This window comes from Pollachius pollachius (genome assembly GCF_949987615.1).
Source record: "Pollachius pollachius genome assembly, chromosome: 4".
NCBI classification, from domain to species: Eukaryota; Metazoa; Chordata; class Actinopteri; order Gadiformes; family Gadidae; genus Pollachius; species Pollachius pollachius.
The window spans coordinates 22,004,634-22,031,381 of NC_136937.1; the positions used below are offsets into that span (position 1 = coordinate 22,004,634).

General features: G+C 45.0%; 1 protein-coding gene across 1 annotated transcript; it reads right to left on the reverse strand.

Annotated features, from left to right (window-relative positions):
- On the reverse strand, window positions 1-18,198 carry LOC307074221 (L-threonine 3-dehydrogenase, mitochondrial-like; the record flags this gene model as incomplete). Its single annotated transcript, XM_079734241.1, has 7 exons — window positions 1-140; window positions 1,601-1,777; window positions 2,224-2,316; window positions 4,126-4,293; window positions 4,993-5,142; window positions 10,144-10,214; window positions 17,588-18,198. The coding sequence occupies 7 exons, from the start codon at window positions 18,196-18,198 to the stop codon at window positions 1-3; spliced, it is 1,410 nt and encodes a 469-aa protein (XP_079590367.1).
- Between the last annotated feature and the right edge of the window lie 8,550 nt (window positions 18,199-26,748).

Sequence of the window (26,748 nt, forward strand, 5' to 3'; positions counted from 1 at the left end):
TTAGTTGGCCTGTGCCAGCAGGTTGCCAGGGGTGATATGAGTCAGCATGGCCTGTACCAACTCAGGCAAGCCGTAGTCATGCTTCCAGCCCCAGTCCCATGTTGCCGTGCTGTCCTCCAACGCCATTGGCCAGCTCTCGGCTAATGGATAAAGGACATCATAAAGAGTCAGTTTGGACTTAGCAGGTATCTGAAATCTATTAAATGAAATTTCATTTTAATCTATTAAATGAAATTTAATAGACATATCAAATGACTTGCAGTATAGAAAAAGGAAAAAAAAAACATTTTATTTACCCCCCCTCCCTACTCCACGCATCCAATACACATTCAATCACCTAGCTATCCTTCTCCATCCATCCATCCATCTACCCATCATCCATCAATCATCTTCTGATACAATCAATCACCATCCATTCCACTCATCCACACATATATATCAACTAAATCGTCCTCTAAACCTTCCATCCATCCACTCACCAATCATCCATCCATCCCCTACAGCCCAATACAGACTCAACCCCAGTCTTGAGGACAGTCTAGGGCAGGCATGGCGTTATGGGTGGGCCTGAGGGACCAGAACTTTTCTTGAAAAAAAAATATATATATTCTGAAATGCTTTATCTTTGCAATGCAGCAATCTTTGTTGATATTGATGCTTGATCTGATTTGCGTTAAAGGGCTGATTTTGTGGATGACCGTGAAATCGCGGTAGGCTATAGTATTAGCTATTATCTCGTAGTAGCCTAGGCTACAACTGATTGCATCTTCTTTGTATAATATGCCAAGCTCAGTCTGTTGCTAATGATATCGAAATATTGTTGAAAACTTAAAACAATTAAACAGAATTCTGAAATTTGCGGCCTCATGTTATACGAGCATAACTAAACTATGAGGGAAATATTAGATCCCTGACCACTTTTACAGGCTATAGACCTTGGATCTATAGAGTGATGGGCTAAAGCACAGCCAGGTATGGTGCGTAATGGAGATTCCAAAGCGCTCTTCTTTGGTCAGTACCAAGAGACGTCTTTACACACCCTACACACTGGCGGTTTATTTTTTATGTAAATGCAATTAGACGCTCCGCGGTACAAGAGGGGGTGCGGGGGGGGGGGGGGGCTTGGGTAGAGGTGTTGCTACGTTGTCTCTAGAGACAATAACGCAGCGATATCAACATGAGCAGTTCTAACTGGAGAGTCGGTGAAATCCGCGAGCTGCTGACCATCATGGGAGAGAAGGGGATGCAGTCGCATTAAACAATGAAGTTAAAAGATGGTGCGATCTACGAGAAAGACGCAGAGGAACGTTCCTTTGTGCCAAGCCGTGACCGAACCGGCTTGGCAGTGTAAAAAGGCCTAAGGAGCGATCGCGGATAGGTCCGTCCTATGCACCAAATTTTTTTACAATGCAACAAAATATTTAAAGAGCATCAAGCTATTATGCACAGATAATATAACAGTATATTAGTCAGTCATTTGCATAAGGTTAAACAAGGATTTGATAACATTTTTAACTTAAGGACCACCCACAATTAGTCTGGCCCATCCACTACTGGAATCCTGGCGCCGTGCCTGGTCTAGGGGTCTATTGGGTCTCACCGATGGCCTGTCGGAGGGGGTCCACCCTGTAGGAGACCCTCAGGTCAGGCAGCACCTTGCGGATCTCCTGGGTGAGGTCGCTAGGGGTGAAGCTCAGGGCGTTGATGTTGTAGGTGCGGGTGGTCAGCGCGCTGGCCGGGGCCTGCAGGACCTGCAGCGTGGCCCTCAGACAGTCGTCTGGGGAGGGTCAGGCAGAGGGGAGGAGGGGATGAAGAAGAGGGTGGAGGGAAGGGGAGGAGGTGGGACGTAGATGGTGGTGGTGGTGGAGGGAGTGAGGAAGAGGTTGGAGGTGAAGGGAAAGGTGGAGTTAAAAGGGAGAAGGTGGAGGAGAGCGGGGTGGAGATGGAAAGGAGGTGGAGGGTAGGGTGGTGGGGGGTAAGAGGCATGAGACGAGTTAACAAACATTTCTAGCAAATAGATGAGGAGCTAGTGTTGGACTCCCAGCCGAAGGTTCTGAGTCTGATCCTTCAATATCTGCAGCGTCCCCGGAGGCGCCAAACTCCCACCTGCTCCTTAAAGAGGTTTCTGAAATCCCTGGAAGTCCGTTTGGATAAGAGTGTCTCCTTAATGACTAAATAACAGCAAATAACATATCCAGATAAACAGGTGAGAAAGTTCCATACCTATATACATCATGGGCAGCCGCATGTCACTGCGCAGGTTGCACTCAAAATGGCCACTCTTGACGGCAGAGTGGAAAATCTGGAAGGCATAATCTGAAAAAAAAAGGAAGGAAAAAGCTGTGCCTTGTCATAATTATGTCAAACCAACACGGCTGGTTCCTCTTTGCGGACGATATTGTGTGTACGCTTTTCTATAAAGTTTCATATTATAGTTTTGTATTTCTTTGTAATGAGCCGTGTTTCCACCAAAATGACACGTAACTTTTAGTCCCAGGAGCTACATTTCAAGGGACTAAAAGCTTCCTTCAGCCACTGCGTTTCCACAGTGGTCTAAAGACCCGTGAAGGTTAGGCAAATCAAGGTCCTTTTACATCACGCACATAACAAATAAAGGCCATGAAAAAGCGAGAAATATTGAGAGAAAAAATAGTAGTCTAATAGACTTTTCGGATGAGGGAAATTATGATAAGTGGGTGTGCATTGTTTAATATATCCATGTTTTGGACATGTTTGTTTTTGAGGGTTTTACCCTGTTCGATAACTAGAAGTTGGTCAGTTGGTATCCAAAACTGTTGCCATGCAACTGCATACGTCAAAGCAACCTATATTCACGTACAGCAGTGCAAGGACACATTGGCTTGTAGTGCCAACTGCTATCGATATGAATGATCAAAACAACAGATCGGGATAATTAAAGGTCAATGAACGTAGTTGACCGAATGGATGCAATAAGAGTACTGTATGTGATCTACTTATGTTGATGTGAATAAAAAACGGTTTGTGGCTGCAGATGCTGAAATGGATGAAACTAAATGCTTTGAGTACTCGATCAATCAGATATTCAGCGCTGCAAGCCCCGCCCAAAAAGTTGCTGTATTTCTTCGCATGTTCATGGTCATGTTCAGAAACTATGTTTCTTCAGAACTTTCGTCTCGTCATTTGTTAATCATTAAGGGTTTTTCATGATTACTTAAAGAGGTGATATTATTCCACCAGGTGTGAATGTGATAAGCCATTACAAGCCGTTTTCTGCCTTTTTCCTGTGTTTTAGTGACATCACAAGTGGCAGTGTCCACCTAGTGGACTATAACAAATGTTGCTTGCTTTGATTTGGAAATGGCTTGTAATGGCTAATCTCACTCACAACTGGTGGCCTTATATAACCTCTATAAGTCTCCTGTTCATCACTAGTGATGTTGTCTATTACTTTCGTTTGGGTTTTTGTGTGGTTTTGGTGGGTCTTTTGTGAGCCGTTGTGCGACGACCAGGGTGCTTTTCCGATGGTGCCGCCCCAAGACAGAGATGGGGGAGAGAGAGGGAGAGGTAACATGGTCCAAACATCCTTCCTATACTACACAATATGTGTACAAGTGGCAATAGATATATTTATAGATTCGATAATTATTGACTTGAGTTACGCTCTACACACACCTATACAAGAAAAAGGTACATTCAGGAAACATTCAGAAGCAAAGATGAAAGCTGTTTCCTTTGAAGTAAACCGACAAGAACACTAATCCTATTTTTTTCATAAACTCCAAATATAATCTCAACCTTGGTGTAAACAGGTCTGTTTTTGAATCTAGATAGAAAAGCAGTTGTAGAATGTAGTTAATGTGTGTGAGTGTCTGTGTGTGAGCAATTCTAGATAGATTTAAATTAAATTGATCTTGTGTAAGCAAGGGCCTTTGTTGAGTGTATGTGTTTGTGTGTGCAACATGTGTGTGCATGTATATGTACGTAGGTTTGTGAATGTGTATGTGTGTGACCGAATCTAGATAGATTTACATAGATATTTCTTGTGGTAACAGAGTCTGTGTGTTCAAATGTGTGTGTGCGAATGTGCGTGCACGTGTGTGTGTGTGTGTACTTGTGTGTGTGTGTGTGTGTGTCTCACCTCACCCATCAGCTCTGCGTGCACCTTGGCCACACCATAAATGGTGCGGGGTCTCTGCACGCAGAGTTCAGGGCCGAGGTCCCGGGGGGAGGAGGGCCCGAAGGCCCCGATGGTGCTGGGGACAAACACACGCAGGTTGTGCTCCAGGGCCATGTCCCGGACGTTGTGGAACCCTGGGGGAGGATCATGGGTTAAACTACCATGTTAATATGATAGACACACGAGGGCAGATAAGGTGTTAAACTACCATGTTAATATGATAGACACCTGAGGGCAGATCAGGTGATAAACTACCATGTTGATTATGATAGACACCTGAGGGCGGATAAGGTGTTAAAACTACCATGTTAAAAATGATAGACACCTGAGGGCAGATCAGGTGATAAACTACCATGTTGGTGTATGATGTGGGGAACTGAAGACAGGAAGGAGACGGACAGGCGACAGCTCTCCCATCATCGAATTACAAAGTACCCCGCCCTAACAATAACTCAATTCCACTGGAAACATTATATTTCTAAACCTCCCCAATGGATATATCATTCAAATATCTGTTTAGAAGTGTATTCCGCCGGCTCTACAGCCGTAAAGAGCAGGTCTAAGACGGTGGGACAGGGCAGCAGTGGTGTGGGTGGAATGCACATGGACTGTTTCAAATAAAGATTAGAACTGATTTTCCATATACATTACTGGAAACTAACAGGGACATAAAAAAAAGATTACAAAAGGAGTATGAGAAATACACATTATCAAGTGTGTGGGAGTGAGTTTTTCTGTGTTTTGTTAATTGTGTATTCTTGTTGAGTGTGTGTTTTTGTTATGGTGTGTGTGTGTGTTATGTATATGTAATATGGGTAAATGTGTGAACAAACCAGTGATATTGACGTCCCGGGCCAGTGTGACGCTGCTCTCCCCCACAGCCGAGAGGATAGCGGAGTAGTGCACCAGCCAGCTGACGTTGTTGTTCACCATGATCTCACGCAGGTTCTTATGGTCCAGGACGTCTGAGTAGATGAACGGACCTATGGGAACCATGGCCATTAACACCTAGCACGTTGCTGCGCTAGCACCTTGCTTCACTAGCACTTTTTTTCACTAGCACGTTGCTTTGCTAGCACGTTGCTTCGATAGCACGTGGCTTCGCTAGCACGTGGCTTCGCTAGCACGTATACTTCTCAAATTCTTCCGAAAAACATTGGACCGACCAACAGTCCCGAATTTCCACCATGGGATAACAGCGAGAGTATTATCTTATTATATTGTTGTATCTGACACATCAATGGATGTCGTCACATGACACTGACAGCTCATTGGTTGAAATTATTATAACGTAACCTTAAGTATGTGTGTTAACCATAACCAGGTGTTATTACCGAACAATGTGCTGATGATGATGGCTACAATCATGGAGAATTTAAAATATAGCGTTTAAGTCTACCTATACATCTACAAAAACAATGGTTATGTTAACCATGGAAAGGCTAGCATCACACTTGTATGGTCTAGAACAGGCATCTCCAAACGGCGGACCGCAGTCCGGGTCCGGACCAAGCGACGGTCCTACCCGGACCCATGACGAATTTAAAATAATGTGATATATATATATATATATATATATATATTTATACTATACAAAGCATAATTATGTTGATAAAGACATTTCTCACTGAAATACAAATTGAAAGGCAGAATAGTCCATAGTACAGCATAAAAAAAGGAAAAAGTAATGATCTTCACAGAGCAAAGATCATGCACTCACCGAACTCCCTCCGTCTTTCACGGCATGTGCGTAATAGCGTCACTCAAAAAAATAGCCATTCAAATCGTTTGTTTACCGGAAGAGCGATTTGGAATGAGAAAATGGCTTGCTCGAAAATTAGGAAAGTTGACCACGAAAACAGACATTTTAAAGATGAATGGACTGACCAGTGGCGTTTCTACATTAGGGGCAGGTGGGGCAGTGCCCCACCAGACCCACGAGATGGCGCTGTTGAGCAGAACGCTCAATCCATTCCTACTTCGTGGCAAACTGTATATATATTTTTATATGCAAAGTAGCGTACATATTTGTGTGAATAAACTTGACTCACAAGCATTATTGCCTTGTTTTGGAGTAATTTGATTCGTGTGTTCTACTGCCTGTGTGCTTGCTTGAATGAACGTTATGTCTATATTTCCGTTTCCTGTTTCCGGAGGGGCAAAGACCCACGCTGCCCCACCGTTACCATAGAAACACCAATGAGCGCGAACCACACCGGCCAAAGTTAACATTGAGGCTAGGGGCAATTTCAAATTTGCCCCTAGACGTTAACTGCGTAATCTACGTATTCTACGTAATGTAGACTGGGATAATGCGAAACCCGCGAGAACTCTACCCCGAGACTAAGCAAAAAAAACATACAGTGAGAGTGAGATCAGGAGTTACAGGAGACTTACAGAAGAGTTCGCTATCGGTAGATTTTACACAATTTTGAAAGAGTTTTTTAATTAATAAATAACAATGAATAACGTAGATTATTTGCTGAGGGTGCAATTCAGCACATTGCCGCAGGAAGAAAAATTAGAAATAAAACGTTTGGGACCACACAGACCAGACGACTTCATTCTGAACCAGCCTGGTGAGAAAACGAACCGCAATATCAAGATGGAGTGGTTTGAAAGAAAGACATGGCTAACTGCGAGCACAACAAAAAGAGCACTGTTTTGCTTTCCATGCCTTCTCCTTGGAAATACCACTAACGCAGACTCAGTTTGGACCACTGATGGCTTTAAAGACCTGAAGCATCTGGCGGAAAGAACGGTAAAGCATGAAAGTAGCAAAGCTCATATCAATTGCGCCATGAAATTGGGACTATTGGGACGGGTCAACATCATGGCACAGCTGGACAGTGCTTATCAGTGGAGCATTTTAGAGCACAACAAGCAGGCGGAGGAAAACCGATATGTACTGGGGAGACTGATATCGTGCCTAAAGCTGTGTGGGAAGTGTGAACTGGGTCTGCGTGGTCACGATGAGTCAGCCGACTCTGTAAACCCAGGCATTTTTAGGTGCATTTTTGAAACGATGTGCGAGGGCGACACCAGGCTGAGATGTCACTACGATTCGGAGCCTACGTTCAAGGGGACATCAAGCACCATTCAGAATGAACTGCTGGATTGCATGTTTGAGGTCTACAGGTGTGAGGTGGCCAAGCAATTGCGGGACACCCAGTTTGTAGCTGTCCAGGCGGATGAGTCCACTGATGCCTCATGCAAATCGCAAATGGTCATAGTCCTGAGATACATGGTGGACAGCAGCGTCACAGAGCGGTTTCTTGAGTTCATTGAAGTGAAGGACAAAACTGCCATTGGCCTTTCTACTGCTATGAAACATGTCCTCGACCCACTGGGACTGACTGACAAGCTCATAGCCCAAACCTATGACGGGGCAGCGGTTATGCGTGGCAGTGTAGGCGGCGTGCAAGTACTTATTAAGGAAAGCTAAAAAAACGCAATATTTGTACATTGCTACGCACACCAGCTGAACCTAACTCTGCAGCAAGTATGTGCATCCAGGATCAGTGAGCTGAAGGTGTTCTTTGCTGATCTGTCTGGATTTGCCACGTTCTTCTCCACCTCACCGAAAAGAACGGCTGCTCTGGCAGAGACATCGGACAGGCGGATCCCGCGGCCACCCGGCACCCGATGGAATTTTAAAAGCAGGACCGTGAATGTGGTATGGGAAACTCGCGAAGATATACTGGAGTGTCTGGATAACATTCACACTAAACCAGGATGGGACAAGGTGTCCATCAGCGAGGCATTCGGCCTCTCCATTCACCTGCGGGACCGTACGTTTCTCCAGCTGCTGGAGTTCTTTGCCAGAGTTATGCCAGAAGTGGATGTTTTGTATGGCATACTACAGAAAAGAGAGATTGACGCATCTGGGGTGAATCGTGCAGTGGAGAATTTCAAAGTGCACGTGAAAGAAATAAGAGAGAAAGCAGATGAGATTGGTAACCAAGCCAGTGAGGAGCCGGGCACATCAAAGCGCAGGAAAACAAATACGCCTGCCGTGATGAAGGAGGCTTGTGATACGATGATTGCGCAAGTGGAGGACCGGTTCTCACAGAGTGACCATCTTATTGCCGCACAACTGGTGGACTGCACACTGTTCCCAAAGTTTGTTAAGTCATTCCCGGAGGCCCAACTCGCCTGTGCTATCAAGCTCTGGCCCACAGCTCTGATGAACGAGGGGAAGCTGCAAACTGAGCTGACTCTTTTTTACGGACACACTGAGCTGCACACAGGGAAATCTGCACTGTTGATGTTCAAGGCCGTTCACGACGACAACAACCTGCAAGAGGCCTTGTCTGAAACCTGCACTCTACTCAGCATCATCATCACAACCCCCATGACGTCTGCGGAGTCTGAGAGGAACTTTTCAACGCTGAAAAGGATAAAGACTTTCACTAGGAACACGATGGGACAGAAGAGACTGAACGCCCTCTCCATGCTTTCTGTTGAAAACACCTTCATTAATGGACTGCTGGATTTTAACGACAAAGTAATCGAGAGGTTTGCTCAAGCAAAGAACCGTCGAGCCAACTTCCTTTTTAAGTGATCGGCATTGGTGAGTCAAAACCTTTTTTTTTTTTTTTTTGAGCTGAAGGAGATCGTCTTTTTTGTTTAATAAATTATGGAAGTTATTGAAGCTATGTGTCTGTCTAATTGTTTTACTTTAATGCTATATTATAGTGCATACCATGTTGGCGCTCTGAGATTCTTTGGAACGAATAGTGCGTTTAAAATATAATGCAATATTATTATTATAGGCAACATCTTTGTGTCGTACTGAGCGCTAAAGCATGTGAAATGTATTTGAAGTAGGATGTCTGCTCCCTGCTGGCACTCAAAATGCAGCCCATAGTATACCTGACTGGTCTATATACGTAGGCCTACTGTTATAATAATCAGCTACCTCTATTTTTGTGACGTAATATGGCGTCATATAAATTTGCCCCACCAGAAATTTCAGGCTAAAATCGCCACTGGGACTGACCAATACATGTTCATTCTCCCGCAAGGCAGTACTAAACCTTTGTTGTGTCTTTTATGTGTTGAAACCGTGGCGCTGATAAAAAGCGGGAATATTAAGCGGCATTACGAATCCAAACACAGATCCTTCGAGGAAAAGTATCCCCAGAAGTCAGAAGTAAGAGCATGGAAAATATCCGAGCTGAGAGCTCAGTATGAGAGGTCTACACGAGTCTTCACACAATCATTTACAGGCCAGCAACGTGCAAATGAATGCTCAATTAAGATTGCATGGATTTTGGGGCAACATAAAAAACTTTCAGTGACCGACTGTTGTGAAGTGCTTGAACGCCGCTGCCGAGATGTTACTTGAAGGTAAACAAAGGGATGAATTGTGTGAAAAAATAAAGCAAATCCCAATGTCAGCTGCAACGACAACCAGAAAATCCGAATGGCTATACTTCCGTTTAACAAAGGCAACTTTTGGATTATTTTGGCTCACCATTCCTGTTTCTTGTTGACTCACTTGTGAGGTTGTGATTCAGACTATTTTACTCGACAAGACTGAGGCTCAACTTCACAGCCATTGACTGTGGAATAAAGAGGTGATCCCCTAATGGCCACAGCAGACGTAGTGATAACAGACACCACACCTGTGATGAGGATTACAATTACAATTACAATTAGGGCATTTAGCAGACGCTTTTATCCAAAGCGACTTACATCGGTTAATACACACATTGTCACACCGACGGCAGAGTCAACCATGCAAGGCGACAGCCAGCTCGTCAGGAGCAGTTAGGGTTAAGTGTCTTGCTCAGGGACACATCAACACTCAGCTAGGAGGAGCTGGGGATCGAACTAGCAATCTTTCGGTTGCAAGACAACTGCCCTGACTCCTGAGCTAAGCCGATGAGGACAATAGGAGGGTCGGCGTCCTCAGAGCGGGGCGACCCGTGACGTCTCCCATCAGCACCGAAGACACGCGAGGAGGGGCAGCAGCTGACAGTGCGGGACCCCCTTCTGAGTGGGGCCACTGCGGCCCTCAGCCAGCCGGACGCCCACAGGCTCATCTCTCCTGAAAACCAAACACGCACACAGCAGTCACACAACCAAACACACACATCAGTCACACAAAACCAAACACACACAGCAGTCACAAAACCAAACAGTCACACAGCAGTAACACACAACCAAACACACACAGCAGTCACACAAAAACAAACACACACAGTAGTCAAACAACTAAACACACACACAGCAGTCACACAACCAAACAAACACACAGCAGTCACACAAAACCAAACATACACAGCAGTCACACAAAACCAAACACACAGCAGTCACACAAAACCAAACACACAGCACACAAAACCAAACACACACAGCAGTCACACAAAACCAAACACACACACAGCAGTCACACAACCAAACACACACAGATCAGTCACACAAAACCAAAAACACACACAGCAGTCACACAACCAAACACACACAGCAGACACACAAAACCAAACACATAGCAGCCACACACAACCAAACACACGCAGTCACACAAAATCAAGCACACACAGCAATCACACAACCTCCTCATCTCATCCTCAAACCGCTTATCCGGGGTCGGGTCACGGGGGCAGCAGCTCTAGCAGGGGGCCCCAAACTTCCCTTTCTTGGTCCACATTGACCAGCTCTGACGGGGGGATCCTGAGGCGTTCCCAGGCCAGTGTTCAGATATATTCTGTCCACCTAGTCCTTGGTCTTCCCCGAGGTCTCCACCCCGCTGGACTTGCCTGGAAGAACTCCCTAGGGAGGCGCCCAGGGGCATACTTACCAGATGAACCACATCAACTGTCACACGACCCGGTCGACTGATCCTCGGTGTTCACTAAACTCTGCAGACACGGTGGACGTGACGTCCCTCCCTGTGGTACTAGAGTCCTCTTCTTCCCTGTGGTACTAGACTCCTCTTCCCCCAGCTGTGGTACTAGACTCCTCTCCCTCCCGCTGTGGTACTAGACTCCTCTTCCTCCATTGTGGGGTGTTTTAAAGGACGCACAGAGGTCACCAGACCTCTGCACCCTCATAATACAATGAATCACTACGAGTCACATATATCACTGTAGGGGCTGTTCAGGCTTGGTTTCTTGAGTTATACAGTGGGGCAAAAAAGTATTTAGTCAGCCACCAATTGTGCCAGTTCTCCCACTTAAAAAGATGAGAGAGGCCTGTAATTTTCATCATAGGTATACCTCAGCTATGAGAGACAAAATTAAAAAAAAAAATCTAGAAAACCACATTGTCTGATTTTTAAAGAATTTATTTGCAAATTATGGTGGAAAATAAGTATTTGGTCAATAACAAAAGGTCATCTCAATACTTTGTTACATGCCCTTTGTTAGCAATGACAGAGGTCAAACGTTTTCTGTAAGTCTTTACAAGGTTTTCACACACTGCTGCTGGTATTTTGGCCCATTCCTCCATGCAGATCTCCTCTAGAGCAGTGATGTTTTTGGGCCTTCGCTGGGCAACACAGACTTTCAACTCCCTCCAAAGATTTTCTATGGGGTTGAGATCTGGAGACTTGCTAGGCCACTCCAGGACCTTGAAATGCTTCTTACGAAGCCACTCCTTCGTTGCCCGGGCGGTGTGTTTGGGGTCATTGTCATGCTGAAAGACCCAGCCACGTTTCATCTTCAGTGCCCTTGCTGATGGAAGGAGGTTTTCACTCAAAATCTAACGATACATGGCCCCATTCATTCTTTCCGTCACACGGATCAGACGTCCTGGTCCCTTGGCAGAAAAACAGCCCCAAAGCATGATGTTTCCACCCCCATGCTTTACTGTAGGTATGGTGTTATTTGGATGCAACTCAGCATTCTTTCTCCTCCAAACACGACGAGTTGAGTTTTTACCAAAAAGTTCTATTTTGGTTTCATCTGAGCATATGACATTCTCCCAATCCTGTTCTGGATCATCCAAATGCTCTCTAGCAAACTTCAAACGGGCCCGGACATGCACTGGATTTAGCAGGGGGACACGTCTGGCACTGCAGGATTTGAGTCCCTGGCGGCGTAGTGTGTTAGTGATGGTAGCCTTTGTTACTTTGGTCCCAGCTCTCTGGAGGTCCTTCACTAGGTCCCCCCGTGTGGTTCTGGGATTTTTGTTCACCGTTCTTGTGATCATTTTGACCCCACAGGGTGAGATCTTGCATGGAGCCCCAGATCGAGGGAGATTATCAGTGGTCTTGTATGTATTCCATTTCCTAATAATTGCTCCCACAGTTGATTTCTTCACACCAAGCTGCTTACCTATTGCAGATTCAGACTTCCCAGCCTAGTGCAGGTCTACAATTGTGTTTCTGGTGTCCTTTGACAGCTCTTTGGTCTTGGCCATAGTGGAGATTGGAGTGTGACTGTTTGAGGTTGTGGACAGGTGTCTTTTATACTGATAAGGAGTTCAAACATGTGCCATTAATACAGGTAAACAGCCTCTTAAAGAAGAAGAAGTTACAGGTCTGTGACAGCCAGAAATCTTGCTGGTTTGTAGGTGACCAAATACTTATTTTCCACCATAATTTGCAAATAAATTCTTAAAAAATCAGGCAAGGTGATTTTCTGGATTTTTTTTTTTTTCATTTTGTCTCTCATAGCTGAGGTAATTACAGGCCTCTCTCGTCTTTTTAAGTGGGAGAACTTGCACATTTGGTTGCTGACTAAATACTTTTTTGCCCCACTGTACATAGTGTGTTTAGTGTCAGAGGTGGATCTGTGAGTAGGAGGAGCAGCAGGCCTGCTGTATGGATGCACTTATATTCATTATTTATACTGCAAGAGGAGGCCCATGGATATGAACAACATGTAGATGTGTCCAAAGCACACTGATTAATGTGTGAGGAACAGTTCTAGGGGTCTAAGTATAGACCAGATCCCTGAGATTCAAGCAGGAGGGTCTAACCAGACTTCACCAGATGACCAATCCTCTTTACATGTTAACTAATGTCCACTATCTGAGCTGTGGTGTGCAGCAGTGCACGTCTACGCCGGGTCACTGACACACCGTGATGTGTGTGAGTGCAGCAGACACACACACCATCTGACACTGACACACCACACTGGCTGCAGCCAGGGTTGCCAGATTGGGCGCGAAATATGGCCCAATCTGGCAACACTGTCGGGAATAGACTATGCAATGCTACCGGCTTAGCTCGACTCCATGAAGCGACAAACTTAGAGTCGTGCTGATACAACGGGCCGCTCTTCCGTCTCCTCGGGGAGCGGGTCTGGTAGAGCTGTAGAGTTACCTGGACAGAGGAGCGGATCGCTGGATTCCTCCTGATGTGATTGTTGAAACATACACGGGTCACACAACAGACGGATCACAAACCCAACTGATCAAAACACACACGGAGCAGCGTGGTCTCCGGAGCTTACTGCTGCGCTATGATTGGCTGAGAGCGGAGAGGCTTGGTAGCCCCTCCCCTAACCACGCCCATAAATATCCAGAATAAACTGCAAGGTTGATTTATTGGCCGGTGTGGGTACCGGTGTGGGTACCCAGATCGACTCGGGGTCCTAGATGCGCAATAATGACGCACTTCCTGTAAACGCTGTCTTTTAAATGCGCATGTGCGTTTCATTCATTCTCATGTTATTCCCAAGTATTAACAATCTCCTTTTGTTTTCTAATCTATGAATAATAATGTAATGTACAAAGATTGATCAGATAATATTTGTGGCTTGAGATTGATGGCTAACGTGAGCTAATAAACGTTAGGGGGGGGGGTGTTATAAAAAATAATAATTCTAATACATTTCTCTCTTTAGCCGAACTGGCGTAGTTTATTTGTGAACCGCGAACAGACGCACGCTCTCCTAGAGCCAAGTGCAGAGAGAGGGAAAATGTCTGTGACCACATGTCTGTGACTATACATCCCTTGTATGGTCACAGACATGGCGCAACAGCGCCTCCTTTTGGTTCTGAACAGGTAACTACAGTTACATGCAATCATACATATGTCATACATATATCAACACTCCCACTTATGAATGACATGTATACTGTACAACTTTAACATATTCAAATAAACAATCAAAAAAATAACATGGCAGTCAAATGCCAATCGTTTATAATCAAAAAGAGCATGGCAGTCAAATGTCAAACATTTACACACCAAACATGACCCCTGCAAATTTCATTAGCTTGAGTTTGGAGACAGGCTTGGTCATAGCATCTGCAACCATGTCATCTGTGGGACAGCACACAAGTGTCATCTTCTCTTCTCTTATGGTGGACCTAATGAAGTGATACTTAATGTCCACGTGCTTACATCGCTGCCTGCACACAGGGTTCCTAACAAGTGCAATAGCCCCCTGGTTGTCCTCATAAACAACAGTTTTCATGTACCCATAGGTATCTATACCTTTCAGTAGTTGCTCCAAATAGATACACTCCTGTATTGTTAGAGCTAGAGCCATGTATTCGGCTTCACACGTGGATAGTGCTACTGTGGGCTGCTTCTTGGTTTTCCATGAGACCAATGAGCTGTCTTTACTCATGCTCACACAATAACCACTTGTACTACGCCTGTCGTTGGCGTCTGACCCCCAGTCTGCGTCACTGTATGCTCGAAGGCCTAGACCCTCACTGCTCTTTCTGAAACAGAGCTGTTTGTCTACAATACCCCTGAGATAGCGCAAAACATGTTTCACTGTAACCCAGTGCTCATCTGTGGGGTTACCGAAATGCTGTGATAGTCTGCTTACCACAAAGCATAGGTCAGGTCGTGTACAGGTAGTATGGAAGAAATTAATGACTACATTCTAAGGCAAACCATGATTATTATTAGGCCTATATATCTAATGGTAGAAAGCATCTAAAAACACCTCTGGACTCTTATCTAGGACTTGGCACAGCGCCAGCGAGTCTGGGGTCAGAGAGTGAGTTAGAAGTCAACACGACACCAGAGACTATGGGGTCAATGCGTGCTGACCTCAGCCTGGTGTTTTAGATTAGTGTTGCCGGCCACTCGTGGGAAGGAAGGTATGATTGATTGGCCATGGGGGGCCGTGGGCGGACACCTCACAAGAAACAGCGTTGTACGTGAGGATAAAAAAGAGGCCGGGATCTGTTGACCGGCAGTGCTTTGCAAACTACTCAGCTTTGTTGTTGTCTTTTTTAACGATAAAGTCTTTTTTGTCGTACTTGCTCCGGACCCCTCGATTTCTTTTGCTCTCTTAATTAGTTGAAGTGATAGAACGCGGTTATTTTCTAACACAGTAGCTAAGTAGATGAGACTGCCGACAACTTCTCTGTACTTCTTTACATCAGCCATTTCAGGCACATCCTCAGAACAGACCCTAGTTCTACACTCCTGCATGTCAAAACGATTCAGGATCTTTGCAACATACTTCCCTTGTGACATCTTCACACAGCCATCAGACTGGCTGAAGTCCATGCCCAGGGAAATGCTTTAACCTGCCTAGGTCCTTCATCTTAAACCTGGTGGAAAGCATGGTCTTCACCTGCTCTAGACTCTTAGTGTTGTTGGCTGCAATGATAAGATCATCCACCCAGATAACAACTATCACCTTTCCTGTCTGTTTGGACTCTTTTGTGTATACACAATGGTCTGCTGGGTTCTGTGTGAAGTTATCATCTATTAGACATGTGTGAAGCATCTCATTCCAATTACGCCCCAACTGTTTCAGGCCATAAATGGACTTCTCTAATTTACAGACTAGCTTCTCTCCCCCCTTTTCGTAACCCTCAGGTTGTTCCATGTAGATATCTCGATCGATGGGCGCGTGCAGATTTTTGTTTGGGCTGTTTTTACGTCCATTTGATGTAATATCAAGTTGTCTTGGGCTGCCCTCTGCATTACTACACATACACTTGTCAGATTGGCTGTAGGTGAGAACGTCTCGCCATAATCTATCCCTGCCCTCTGACTATATCCTTTAGCCACAAACCTGGCCTTGTACCGGTCATGTCTATCACTGTCCTTCTTAATCGAGTATACCCACCTACCTCCCACTGTCTTTCTGCCCTCTGGCAATGTAGTCAGGGTAAAGGTCTGGTTGTCCTCTAAGGACTCGATCTCCTCGTCCATCGCTCTTTTCCACTTTTGTGATTCAGTTGATGTCATGGCCTCTTTAAAGGTCAGTGGCACACCACAAACTGCTCGGTAGCAATAGTCTATACTAGTGAGTGTACTGTCCTCGTCACTATCTTCCTGAGTATAATCTCCCAGATACCCTGGGGGTCTACGCTCTCTGGTGGGATATTTCCCACTGCTTGAGGCCTGTGGCGTCACCCTAGGGTGCTTCTCGCCATCATCCTCTGGTGACTGTGGACCGCCAGTCTGTATGTCTGTGCTGAGGACACTAGGTTGTGGTGTCTCTCCTCACCATCTATTTTGGGGTCCAGCCCTAGCTCCTGAGTCTGAGTCCCATTCTCGCAGGTTGTCTTTGTGACAAACTTTACCAGCCTGTGCTTTTGCACTTTCCCTTTATTGGGGTAGTAAAGTAGAAAGGCGGGACTGCCCTTGTCATGCCCTACAAAGAGTCCTCTCTCACACCTAGGATCTAGTTTACCGCTGTCCTGTTGGTAGGCGTAGCATCCTGACCCGAACTTGTGCATCTTGGCTAGATCACACTTTTTTCCTGTCAGTGCTGTATAAGGGGTAGTGCCCGTGCGCTTATTAAAGCACCGATTCCTGGTGTAGGCTGCTTCCTGAATTGCATAGTGCCAAAGGCTCTTAGGTAGGTTGCTGTCAATAAGTTTACACCTGGCCATCTCGAAAAGAGTACGCCCTTCCCTCTCAGCTATCCCGTTCTGGTGTGGGGAGTAAGGACAGGACGTCTCGTGTTTAATTTTTTTCTTTCTGAGTAGTGTCTGAAACTCTCTGTTAGTGAACTCGGTCCCGTTATCTGACCGAATGCATTTCACAGTGCCATAAGGCGCTACATCAGCCAGGAACTTCTCAGTGGCCTGAATTGCATCACTTTTTGCTTTGAGAAAGTAAACAAACACTGCCCCTGTGCACACATCTGTGAAAGACTGCATGTACTTAAAGCCATCTATTGATTCATTGTTTACTGGACCAGCTAGATCTGTGTTCACCAATTCAAGTGGTGTCTTTACCTTGTCAATTGGATCTCTGTTTCTCGTTTGAGTAAACTTCTCCTCTGTGCACACATCACATTCTTTGTCAGGCCTACGTTTTGCACCTTTAATGTACATGCCTACTGTTACATCCTGCAATTTCAATATGTCCTCGTAATTACAATGACCCATGCTCTCATGCCATGTCTGGATATCATGGCACCGAGAAGAGGGAATGAGGGGATTTAGAGGGCGTCCTTTAACGTCGCTGCACACCTGCACCCCTCGCTGTCAATGAGGAATACCTGTGCATCTCCCCTGCCTTGCGCCAACCCGAAGGTGCGCTACCTGTCTGCCAGCCCCATGCTGTGTCTCTCCGGCTTGAAGGTGCTGTCAAAGTTCTTGAATCGGCTCCTGTCATTGAGGATGTGGGACGACGCGCCCGTGTCCACGATCAGTCCTTTTTTCTGGATCTGCAGCTGTTGCGCTGACTGGCTGGCATCTTCTGTCTGCGTGCTGAACGTGAAGTCTTCTCTTCCCGCAGCTCTCTGGGCGTCATCCCGTCCACGACCCGCTTCATGGCCCCCGCCGCCGTCATCTTGGGTACAAGCGCACTGAGAGCCCTGTCCACGCACCTTCCTTCTGCACGCTTTGTCTGTGTGCCCGGTGCTTTGGCAGAAACTACACCAGGCTTTCTTTGTGCAGTCACCCTTTCTGTGGCCCTTTTCTCCGCATCGCCAACACACCAGGTCCGTCGGGGGTCCGTTCTTCATTGGCGCCGCCCGGGCTTTCAGCACTCTCCCTCCCGCTTCCTCGGCGACTGGGTCTGAATCTTCTGAGGCCTCAAAGTTCCGCAACTTGGCCTTGAACTCCCCCAGCTTCATGTCCGCTGAACCATGAGTGACCATCAGCGTGAACGGCTTGTACTTTTCTGGTAGTCCCCGCATAACCATCGCCATCATCAGTCCCTCACTTGGCGCTTCACCTGCACTCCTGAGCGCCGTAATTATTTGCTCTGCCCTGATAATGTATTCCGTTACAGTCTCTGTGTCAGCTTTCTTTAGCGAGGTAAGTGTAATGTACAGGGAGATAATCCGGGGCCTACCTTTACCGATGTAATGTTCTTTTAACACTCTGAGACTCTCTCGGCCGTTGTCTTTCGTGTCTCTGAATATCAGTCCCAAGCTCGTATCGTCGAGTAAAGGCGCCAACGCGCAATATGCAGCATTAAGCTTGTCATCTTCGGCCTGTTCGTCCGCTGATAGAGGTCCGGGAGGCTCGTTCAGGATTGTCTGCTTCAGTCCTACTCCGTGCATGCAGCACAACATCCTTTCTTCCCATAGCTCATACGCCACTGCTCTCCCGTCGAACGTGGGCCACTTGGTCTTGCTTCAGTTCGCCATGGCTTTTTGTGCCCGTAGCTCAGCTTAGCTCCCTTTTAGCCTAGCTTTAGCTTCCTGGTTCTCCCGCCACTAAACTAGCTACAACTTCCAGCTAAGTAGCTATCTCTCAGCGTGCTGGCAAGCAGACGTCTTGCCATCGCACGTGTCCGTCGTCAAACTATTAGAATCGCGCGGTTACTGGGCCCATAACCTGTTAGCAGAGTCACACTCTCACGGCGAAATAATAATTCTAATACATTTCCCTCTTTAGCCGAACTGGCGTTTATTTGTGAACCGCGAACAGACGCACGCTCTCATAGAGCCAAGTGCAGAGAGAGGGAAAATGTCTGCGACATTCCCTTGTATGGTCACAGACATGGCGCAACAGCGCCTCCTTTTGGTTCTGAACGGGTAACTATAGTTACATGCAATCATACATATGTCATACATATATCAACAGGGGGCTTTCATTAATATAGGATTAGTTTTGTAGGTGATAATTACTTTAGCATAGGTGAAAACAAAAATATATGTGTAACTGTAAAGACAGAGGTCGCATTTAGATTAAACTATAATATCGTATCGTGGATGACGAACTCTAGTGGCCATTGAGGTGAAATGCGTAAATCACACGGGTTTGATTTGTAAACACACCGGGCGGCACTTGCCTGATTACGGCACGTGAGGTGAGTGAGCACGGGTGAGTCAATAAAGGTCCGCGATTTCCGGTCAGGCCATGAAGGGTTTGTGCATGGGAGAACACGAGAGCACGCATTTGTAAAGTTATGTAATTATAAATAAACAACTTTGGATATTTGTAAGTAGGTGTCTTTATTTTACCAGCCTTCATGGTTCTCCCGTTACACTTGTTCTGTCGTTCTCAAGTCTAGCTTCATCTGATCTAGTAATCAACACTGCCACCTAGTGGTCATAACATATAACATATATACAGAACATACATATCATTACATCCTCCTTTCTCTGAGGTTAAAAGTCAAATAATAGTAGGCCCAAGGCTATATCAAGACTAGACCTGGAAGCTACACCTAAACCTATTAAACACAGTAAGGGCTACCACACCTAAAGCTTTTCTTACAGGTAAACAAGGTTAACAATTAATCCCTTCTTTCAGATAACAGGTTTTAGAAAGTAACCTTAATTGACTGTACTGTGTAAATTATCTGTACTATTTCTCTTTCAGATAACAGTGGTAATGAACATTAAAACCTCTTCTTTCAGGTAACACTAGTAAGTAACGGTAGGTAATAAAGTAAGTAACAGATATGCAACAGTAGCAATAAACAGGATATCCTCTTATTTCAGGAAACCAAGGTAATAAACAGTATTATTATTTTATTTTTTTCAATGTTACCATAACCTTAACTTTAAGACTATTCTCAGGTTAAGCAACACTCACATATGTAAACCACACATACTCTCACAAGTCCATCATCACTCTTGATCTTCTAGCTCTGCTAGACTTACGGCAGACAGGTGCCCCTGTCTCTGATGTTGGTGTTTGATGCTCTGTGGGCTGCACATCCTGGTGTGCATCAGGATGGTTTGTCACTTCTGCGTGTGACTGCTTTCTAAATGTCGCTTGAGTCCTAAGCAGGCATCTGCGGTTCCTCCGGAATACATGTCCATCCTCCGTTCTGACTGTGTACGACCTTGGACCGACCTCTTTGAGCACCACTGCTTTTCTGTTCCATGTGTGGGGCTCTTCGATTCTGACCACGTCGTGTTCTGAGAGAGGTGTGAGACTCCTGGCCGTCTTGTCATGATGCTTCTTCTGTGCCTACTTCAGCTGCATGTGCTTTTGTGTGAGTACTCTGTTTTTCTTCTTTCTTGGCATGTGTGGTAATGTGTTGCGCAGTTTTCGGTTCATGAGGAGCTCTGAGGGTGATGCTCCACATCCCAGAGGATAAGACCGATAGGTCAACAGTGCAAGGTAAGGGTCTGATTTTGTCTCTGCAGCCTTTTTTAGTCTTTTAACGATTTCCACTCCTTTCTCTGCCTTACCATTCGCCTTTGGATAGAGAGGGCTCGATGTAGTGTGTTGGAACACATACTCCTCTGCAAACATTTGAAACTCTTGGCTGCTGTACTGCGGACCATTGTCACTTTGGACTATCTGGGGAATGCCATGTCTGCCAAAGATGCTTTTCATGCGAGTTATAACAGCACTGGCAGATGTGCTGTTCAGTTGTGCTACTTCAGGATAGTTTGAGTGATAATCAATCACTAAGAGAAAGTCCTTTCCATTTACATGAAAGAGATCTGTTCCAACTTTTTGCCATGGCTCAGTCGGCATTTCTGGGATCCACATTGGCTCTTTGGCTTGCTTGTATCTGTGTCTTTGGCATGTATCACACTTACTAATCAGTGTCTCAATGTCTCTGTTTATACCTGGCCAGTAGACCGCTTCCCGTGCTCTTGCTCTGCATTTTTCTATGCCAAGGTGCCCCTCGTGGATTCTGCTGAGCATATCTTTCCGCATAGATGCTGGGATGATGATCCTATTTTGTCTCAGCAGTAGGCCGTTTGCCACACTCAGTTCTGCCCTGATTGAATAGTATTGTGGGAGTGTGCCTTTTGTCCACCCTTTTTGGAGTTTCGCTGCCACTGCCTGCAGTGTCTCATCTTGTTCAGTTTCCTGTGCAATCTTCTTGAGCACCATGTCTGACACTGGGAGAGAAGAGACAATTAAGTTTACATGCCTTTCAAGCTCTTCTGACGATTTTGTTTGTGCCTCTCTTGATTGCACAGCTGCTTGGGGCGGCGCGGGTGCTCGAGACAGTGCATCAGCCAGAACTATGTATTTCCCTGGCGTGTAGATTAGATCCATATCATATCTTTGTAACCTCATCATCATATGTTGAATCCTGGGAGACATGTCATTCAGGTTCTTTTTGTAGATAGAGATGAGTGGTTGGTGATCTGTTTCTGATGTGAAAGTAGGCAGCCCATATATGTATCCATGAAACTTCTCGCATCCAAACACTAACCCTAGAGTCTCTTTTTCAATTTGGGCATACCTCGTTTCCGTCTCCGTCATTGATCTTGATGCATATGCCACTGGTCTCCAGTGGCCATCATTGTCAGCTTGGAGCAGCACTGCGCCCAATCCGTCTTTGGATGCATCTGTGGAGACTTTGGTTTTTCGAGAGGGATCAAAGAAGTTAAGCACTGGTTCTCTGGTAAGTGTCTCTTTGAGCTTCTCCCATTCTTTGTTGTGGCTGTCAGTCCACTCAAATCCTGTCTTTTTGCAGCAGACCTCTGATTGTCAGTGTTTTGCGGATAGATTTGGAATAAACTTCCCTAAAAAGTTCACCATTCCCATAGCTCGCAGTACCCCCTTCTTGTCCATAGGGGCAGGCATGTCAAGAATAGCCTGTACTTTGGAGTGGTCTGGCTCTACACCCTCTCCGGACAGCTTGTCACCTAAGAAAGTGATCTCTGTGACCCCAAACTGACATTTGCTTTCGTTCAGTTTCAGACCGCTCAACTGAATCCTTTTCAGGAGATTCAGCAGCCTTTCATTATGTTGTGCTAGTGTTGAGCCCCATACTATTAAATCATCAATGTACACACGGGTGCCCTCTAGCCCCTCTATGGTCGATTCCATCGCCCTATGAAAAATCTCGGGGGCCGATTTTATTCCAAATGGCAATCGAAGAAAACTGTATCTTCCGAAAGGTGTGTTGAATGTGCAATACTTGCTACTCTCAGAGTCCAGTTTCAGTTGCCAGAAACCATGAGATGCATCTAGTTTGCTAAAATATCTCGCCCCTGCCATTTCACTTGTGATCTCTTCCCTTTTTGGTATCTGGTAATGCTCTCTTTTAATGTTCTCATTGAGATCTTTGGGGTCTAGGCACACTCTTAACTCACCATTGGGTTTTTTCACACATGTGATGGAGTTCACCCAGTCTGTGGGCTCCTCGATGGGCCGAATTACTCCCAGATCCATCATTCTGTCCAGCTCCCTTTTCAGACTGTCTCTGAGCGGTGCTGGTACTCTCCGCGGCGCATGTATGACTGGCGTGGCATCACTTTTTAGTTGGATCTTATATGTGAAAGGCAGCGTTCCATGGCCCTTGAACAGTTCTGGAAACCTGTGCACTATATCATTTACGGATTCCTTTCCTGTGTCGGTGTCTGACACCTTTTCACTGTTGAGCTGGTAGACCCTCTTGACCAGCTCCAGGTCCTCACATGCTCTGTCTCCGAGCAACGATTCGTGGTCATCAGGAACATCTACAAACATGAGGTTTTGTGTCTTGCCTTTCACACACATTTTAAGCCGGCACACCCCCTTGGTTTCAATTGGCTGTCCATTATATGTTTTCAGTGGGACAGTGCGTTTCTGTATTTTTGGCTTCTCTTTAAGTGCTTTAATGTCCTTTAAACTGATCAGGTTGGCTTTTGCCCCTGTGTCCAGTCTGAACAACACCACTGTCCCATTAACTAACAGTGGTGCCACCCATTTATCTGTTTGCACTGCATTGACTGGCCGCACAGTCTCATCTGCATTGACTGGCTGTCCAGTCTCCTCTATTTCACTGCCCCCCTCAGTAACCATGTACACAAACTCTGGATCACTGTGCGAATCATTGTCATCTGTTTCATTCACTACGTGGACTTTTCGTTCCTTCTCCCTTGAAAGACACATTCTAGCATAGTGATTTTGTCCATGACACCTGGAGCAGGTTTTTCCAAATGCTGGGCACTGTCTGGCCTTGTGCTGGCCTCCACATCGTTTGCAGGTAAATTCCTTTTCTCTGAATTCTTTGTCACTGCTCCTCTCTGTTCCTTCTTTGTGCCTAGTGTCTCTATCTCGGTCCTTCCCGCGCCACTTTCCTTTGAAAGAAATTGCGTCTACGTCACCATGCATTTGAGCGGGCTGCTGAACTAGTCCTTTGTCAGCAACATCAAACGTTTCGGCATGCTGCCTAACTAACTCCCTCGCCTGGCATATTTTCACTGCCTCCTCTAGGTTCAGGTCAGCCTCACCCAACAGCTTTTCCCTGACTTTCCTGTCACAGACCCCGAACACAATTTGATCACGAATCAATGAGTCCTTCAATACATTGAAATTACAGGTGCTAGCTTTTAGCTTCAGGTCCGTGAGGAAGCTGTCGAACGCCTCTCCTTCACGTTGCAGTCGTGATCTAAAAACGTACCTTTCGTAGGTCTCATTCTTTTTAGCAAGACAATGTTCATCAAACTGCTTGAGTACTGCATCCAGCTTGTTCTTGTCTTCTTCAGGGTCAAAAGTGAACGTGTTATACACCTCTATTGCTTCGGTCCCTGCAGCAGTTAGCAACAGTGCTATTTTTCTCTTGTTAGACGTCTCCGACACACCGATGGCCGCGAGGTACAGCTTAAAATGCTGTTTAAAAGTCTTCCAGTTGGCGTCAAGGTTCCCGGTTAGTTTTAGAGTCCCTGGTGGCTTTATGGAATCCATTCCTGGCACCATGTAAAGTTATGTAATTATAAATAAACAACTTTGGATATTTCTAAGTAGGTGTCTTTATTTTACCAGCCTTCATGGTTCTCCCGTTACACTTGTTCTGTCGTTCTCAAGTCTAGCTTCATCTGATCTAGTAATCAACACTGCCACCTAGTGGTCATAACATATAACATATATACAGAACATACATATCATTACAGCATTAGTATGTATTTTATTTTTTGAAATAAGGTGTAGTTTGCACAATGCACATGTTTCTGGCACTTTTTCCCGTTCGTCATGTCTTCCATGTGACAGCGCATGGGACGGCGCAGAGCTTGGGCACGTTTGGTGGAGGCGCACATGGCAGAAATGTTTGTATGGAAGACCATTGATATTAGATAACACAGTGATATTAGATAACATAGTGATATTGTAATTATATAAATTTGTTTATGATATCTAACTGATTTATTTGGATTTGTTTATGCTAATACACTGTAAAAAAATTCTGTGAAATAAACAGTAAAAACCTGTGAAATCATGACATAAAAAAACTGTAAATAGTAAAACAATAAAGCTGTGTTTATGTTACAATATTTTTTTTGAAAAATACTAAACCAAACAAAACTGTTAATATTAAAGTAAAAATATGTTCAAATAATAATATTTACTTGTAAAATTAACCGATTACTGTAGTTTAAACACAAAAAGACCGAAATACATATAGCAATACAATTTTGTCAAAGTTACAACATGTAACTGTTACAGTAATGGCTTCTGCCAGTTTTTTCTTAAACAGAAGAAAACCATAGGCTTTGTCAAATTTACGGATAAAAACAGTAAAACAATGTTAATAGGAATTGTCTAAAAAATTACGGGTTATTTTTCTAGATGATATTTGGTATGGCTCTTCTAGACCGGGATGCATATTCCCAGACATGTGACTTGCTTCGTATCCTGAGGAAGAGCCACTGGGTGTGGGTAGCCTACTGAATTTTTTTAAATAAAAAAATGAAACACATCAAAATGAAAGCGGTATAGGCCTACTGCAGGGATGGGCAGCTTTGATAAAAGGGAGGGCCACACAAATTTTCACCTCACTACCAGAGGGCCACACAAATTTTCACCTCACTACCAGAGGGCCACGTATATCAACGTGCACTTTCACCATTATAACCTTGTCACTTAATTGGCCTACTATAGCTAACTAATTTAATAAATAGAACAAATATACTGGCAATCAAAGTTTATTATACCAATTTTCAAACATTACAGACAATTTGGCTCTTTCAGTCAGGAACACATGACCCAAACAAGGCTCACTAGTGGGCCAACATTTCGAACATTTCAATTTACATATTTATTTTTTAAGAACAATCCATATTCCAACAATAACATTTATATTTTCATAAGAAAAATCAACATTTCACCATGGGTGAGTTGTGAACTTTACACATAAAGAAAAAATCCACATTCTTTGAATATATTATTTCAGTGCAATGGGGTCTCAAACAATTATCTAATATTGCTACAAAAACCAAAACATATCTATCTCTAATAGTGCAATTCTTTTTTTTTCAAATGATATTTCTAAAATTGTTACCTCTGTAAAATCCTGTCTTAATGAGACACTTGTGGCCTCTCCTGCTTGCGCACAATAGACTGAATGTCAATCTCAATATTGGTGCATCCAATCTGCATGAGCTGGAAGAGTGTCTCATCGGTCAGTCGGTTTCGTTCTTTGGACTTGATGTGCTTCATCATTGAGAAGTTGCTCTCGCAGATGTAAGTGCTCCCAAACATGCTGGCCATCGAAAGTGCAAAATCCCTGAGGATTGGAAATCGGGACTCTGGTAGCAGTCTCCAAAAGGAGCTTCACCTCTCGTTGCGGTTTGCTTGGAAAAACGGGTCTGCCTGTAGTTCGCACAGTTCAAGCTGCAGCTCAGGGGGCTGCTCGCTGACAGCAGCAGAGAGCGGGTGAGTGAACAACGCGATGCGTGGCTGCATGGCGTAGAAGTCTTGGAAGCGGCTCTTAAACTGCTGCTGCAGTTTTTCGATTTCTGCTTTGTACTTGGTTTGCATGGTTTCCTCGCATTCGGGAGCATCTTTGCGCATCTCTTCACATGAGGGGAAGTGTGCCAAATTCGGACGGTCGGATTGGAAGCCTTCTTTAAACAGGGCTAGTTTAGCATTAAACGCGTTCATGTGTGCATACAGATCCGACACAGTTTGGCCTCTTCCCTGCAACTGCAAATTCAGGCGATTGAGATGAGATGTGATGTCTGCAAGGAAGGCCATGTCACAGAGAAAATCAGTGTCCCTGAGTTGACTGCAGTACGCACTGGTGTCACATCGTATGCTCTCCTCGAGAAATACAGGGATTTCAGAGCGCAGCGCAAAAAACCTCTCCAAGCATTTCCCGCGGCTCATCCACCTTATCTCCGTATGCATCTGTAAATCCCCGTACGCCGCGCACACTTCATCCAAAAAGGCTACAAACTTCCGATGATTAAGAGACCTGTTTCCTCCTCGAATGAGATTGGTAACTTTCGTTACTAAATCCATGACATGGCTGAAGTTCATAGACTTGGCACAGAGGGCCTCCTGCAATATAAAATAAATTGGATTCACCAACATTGTAGTCATTATTTATTTTTAAATCTCACTAA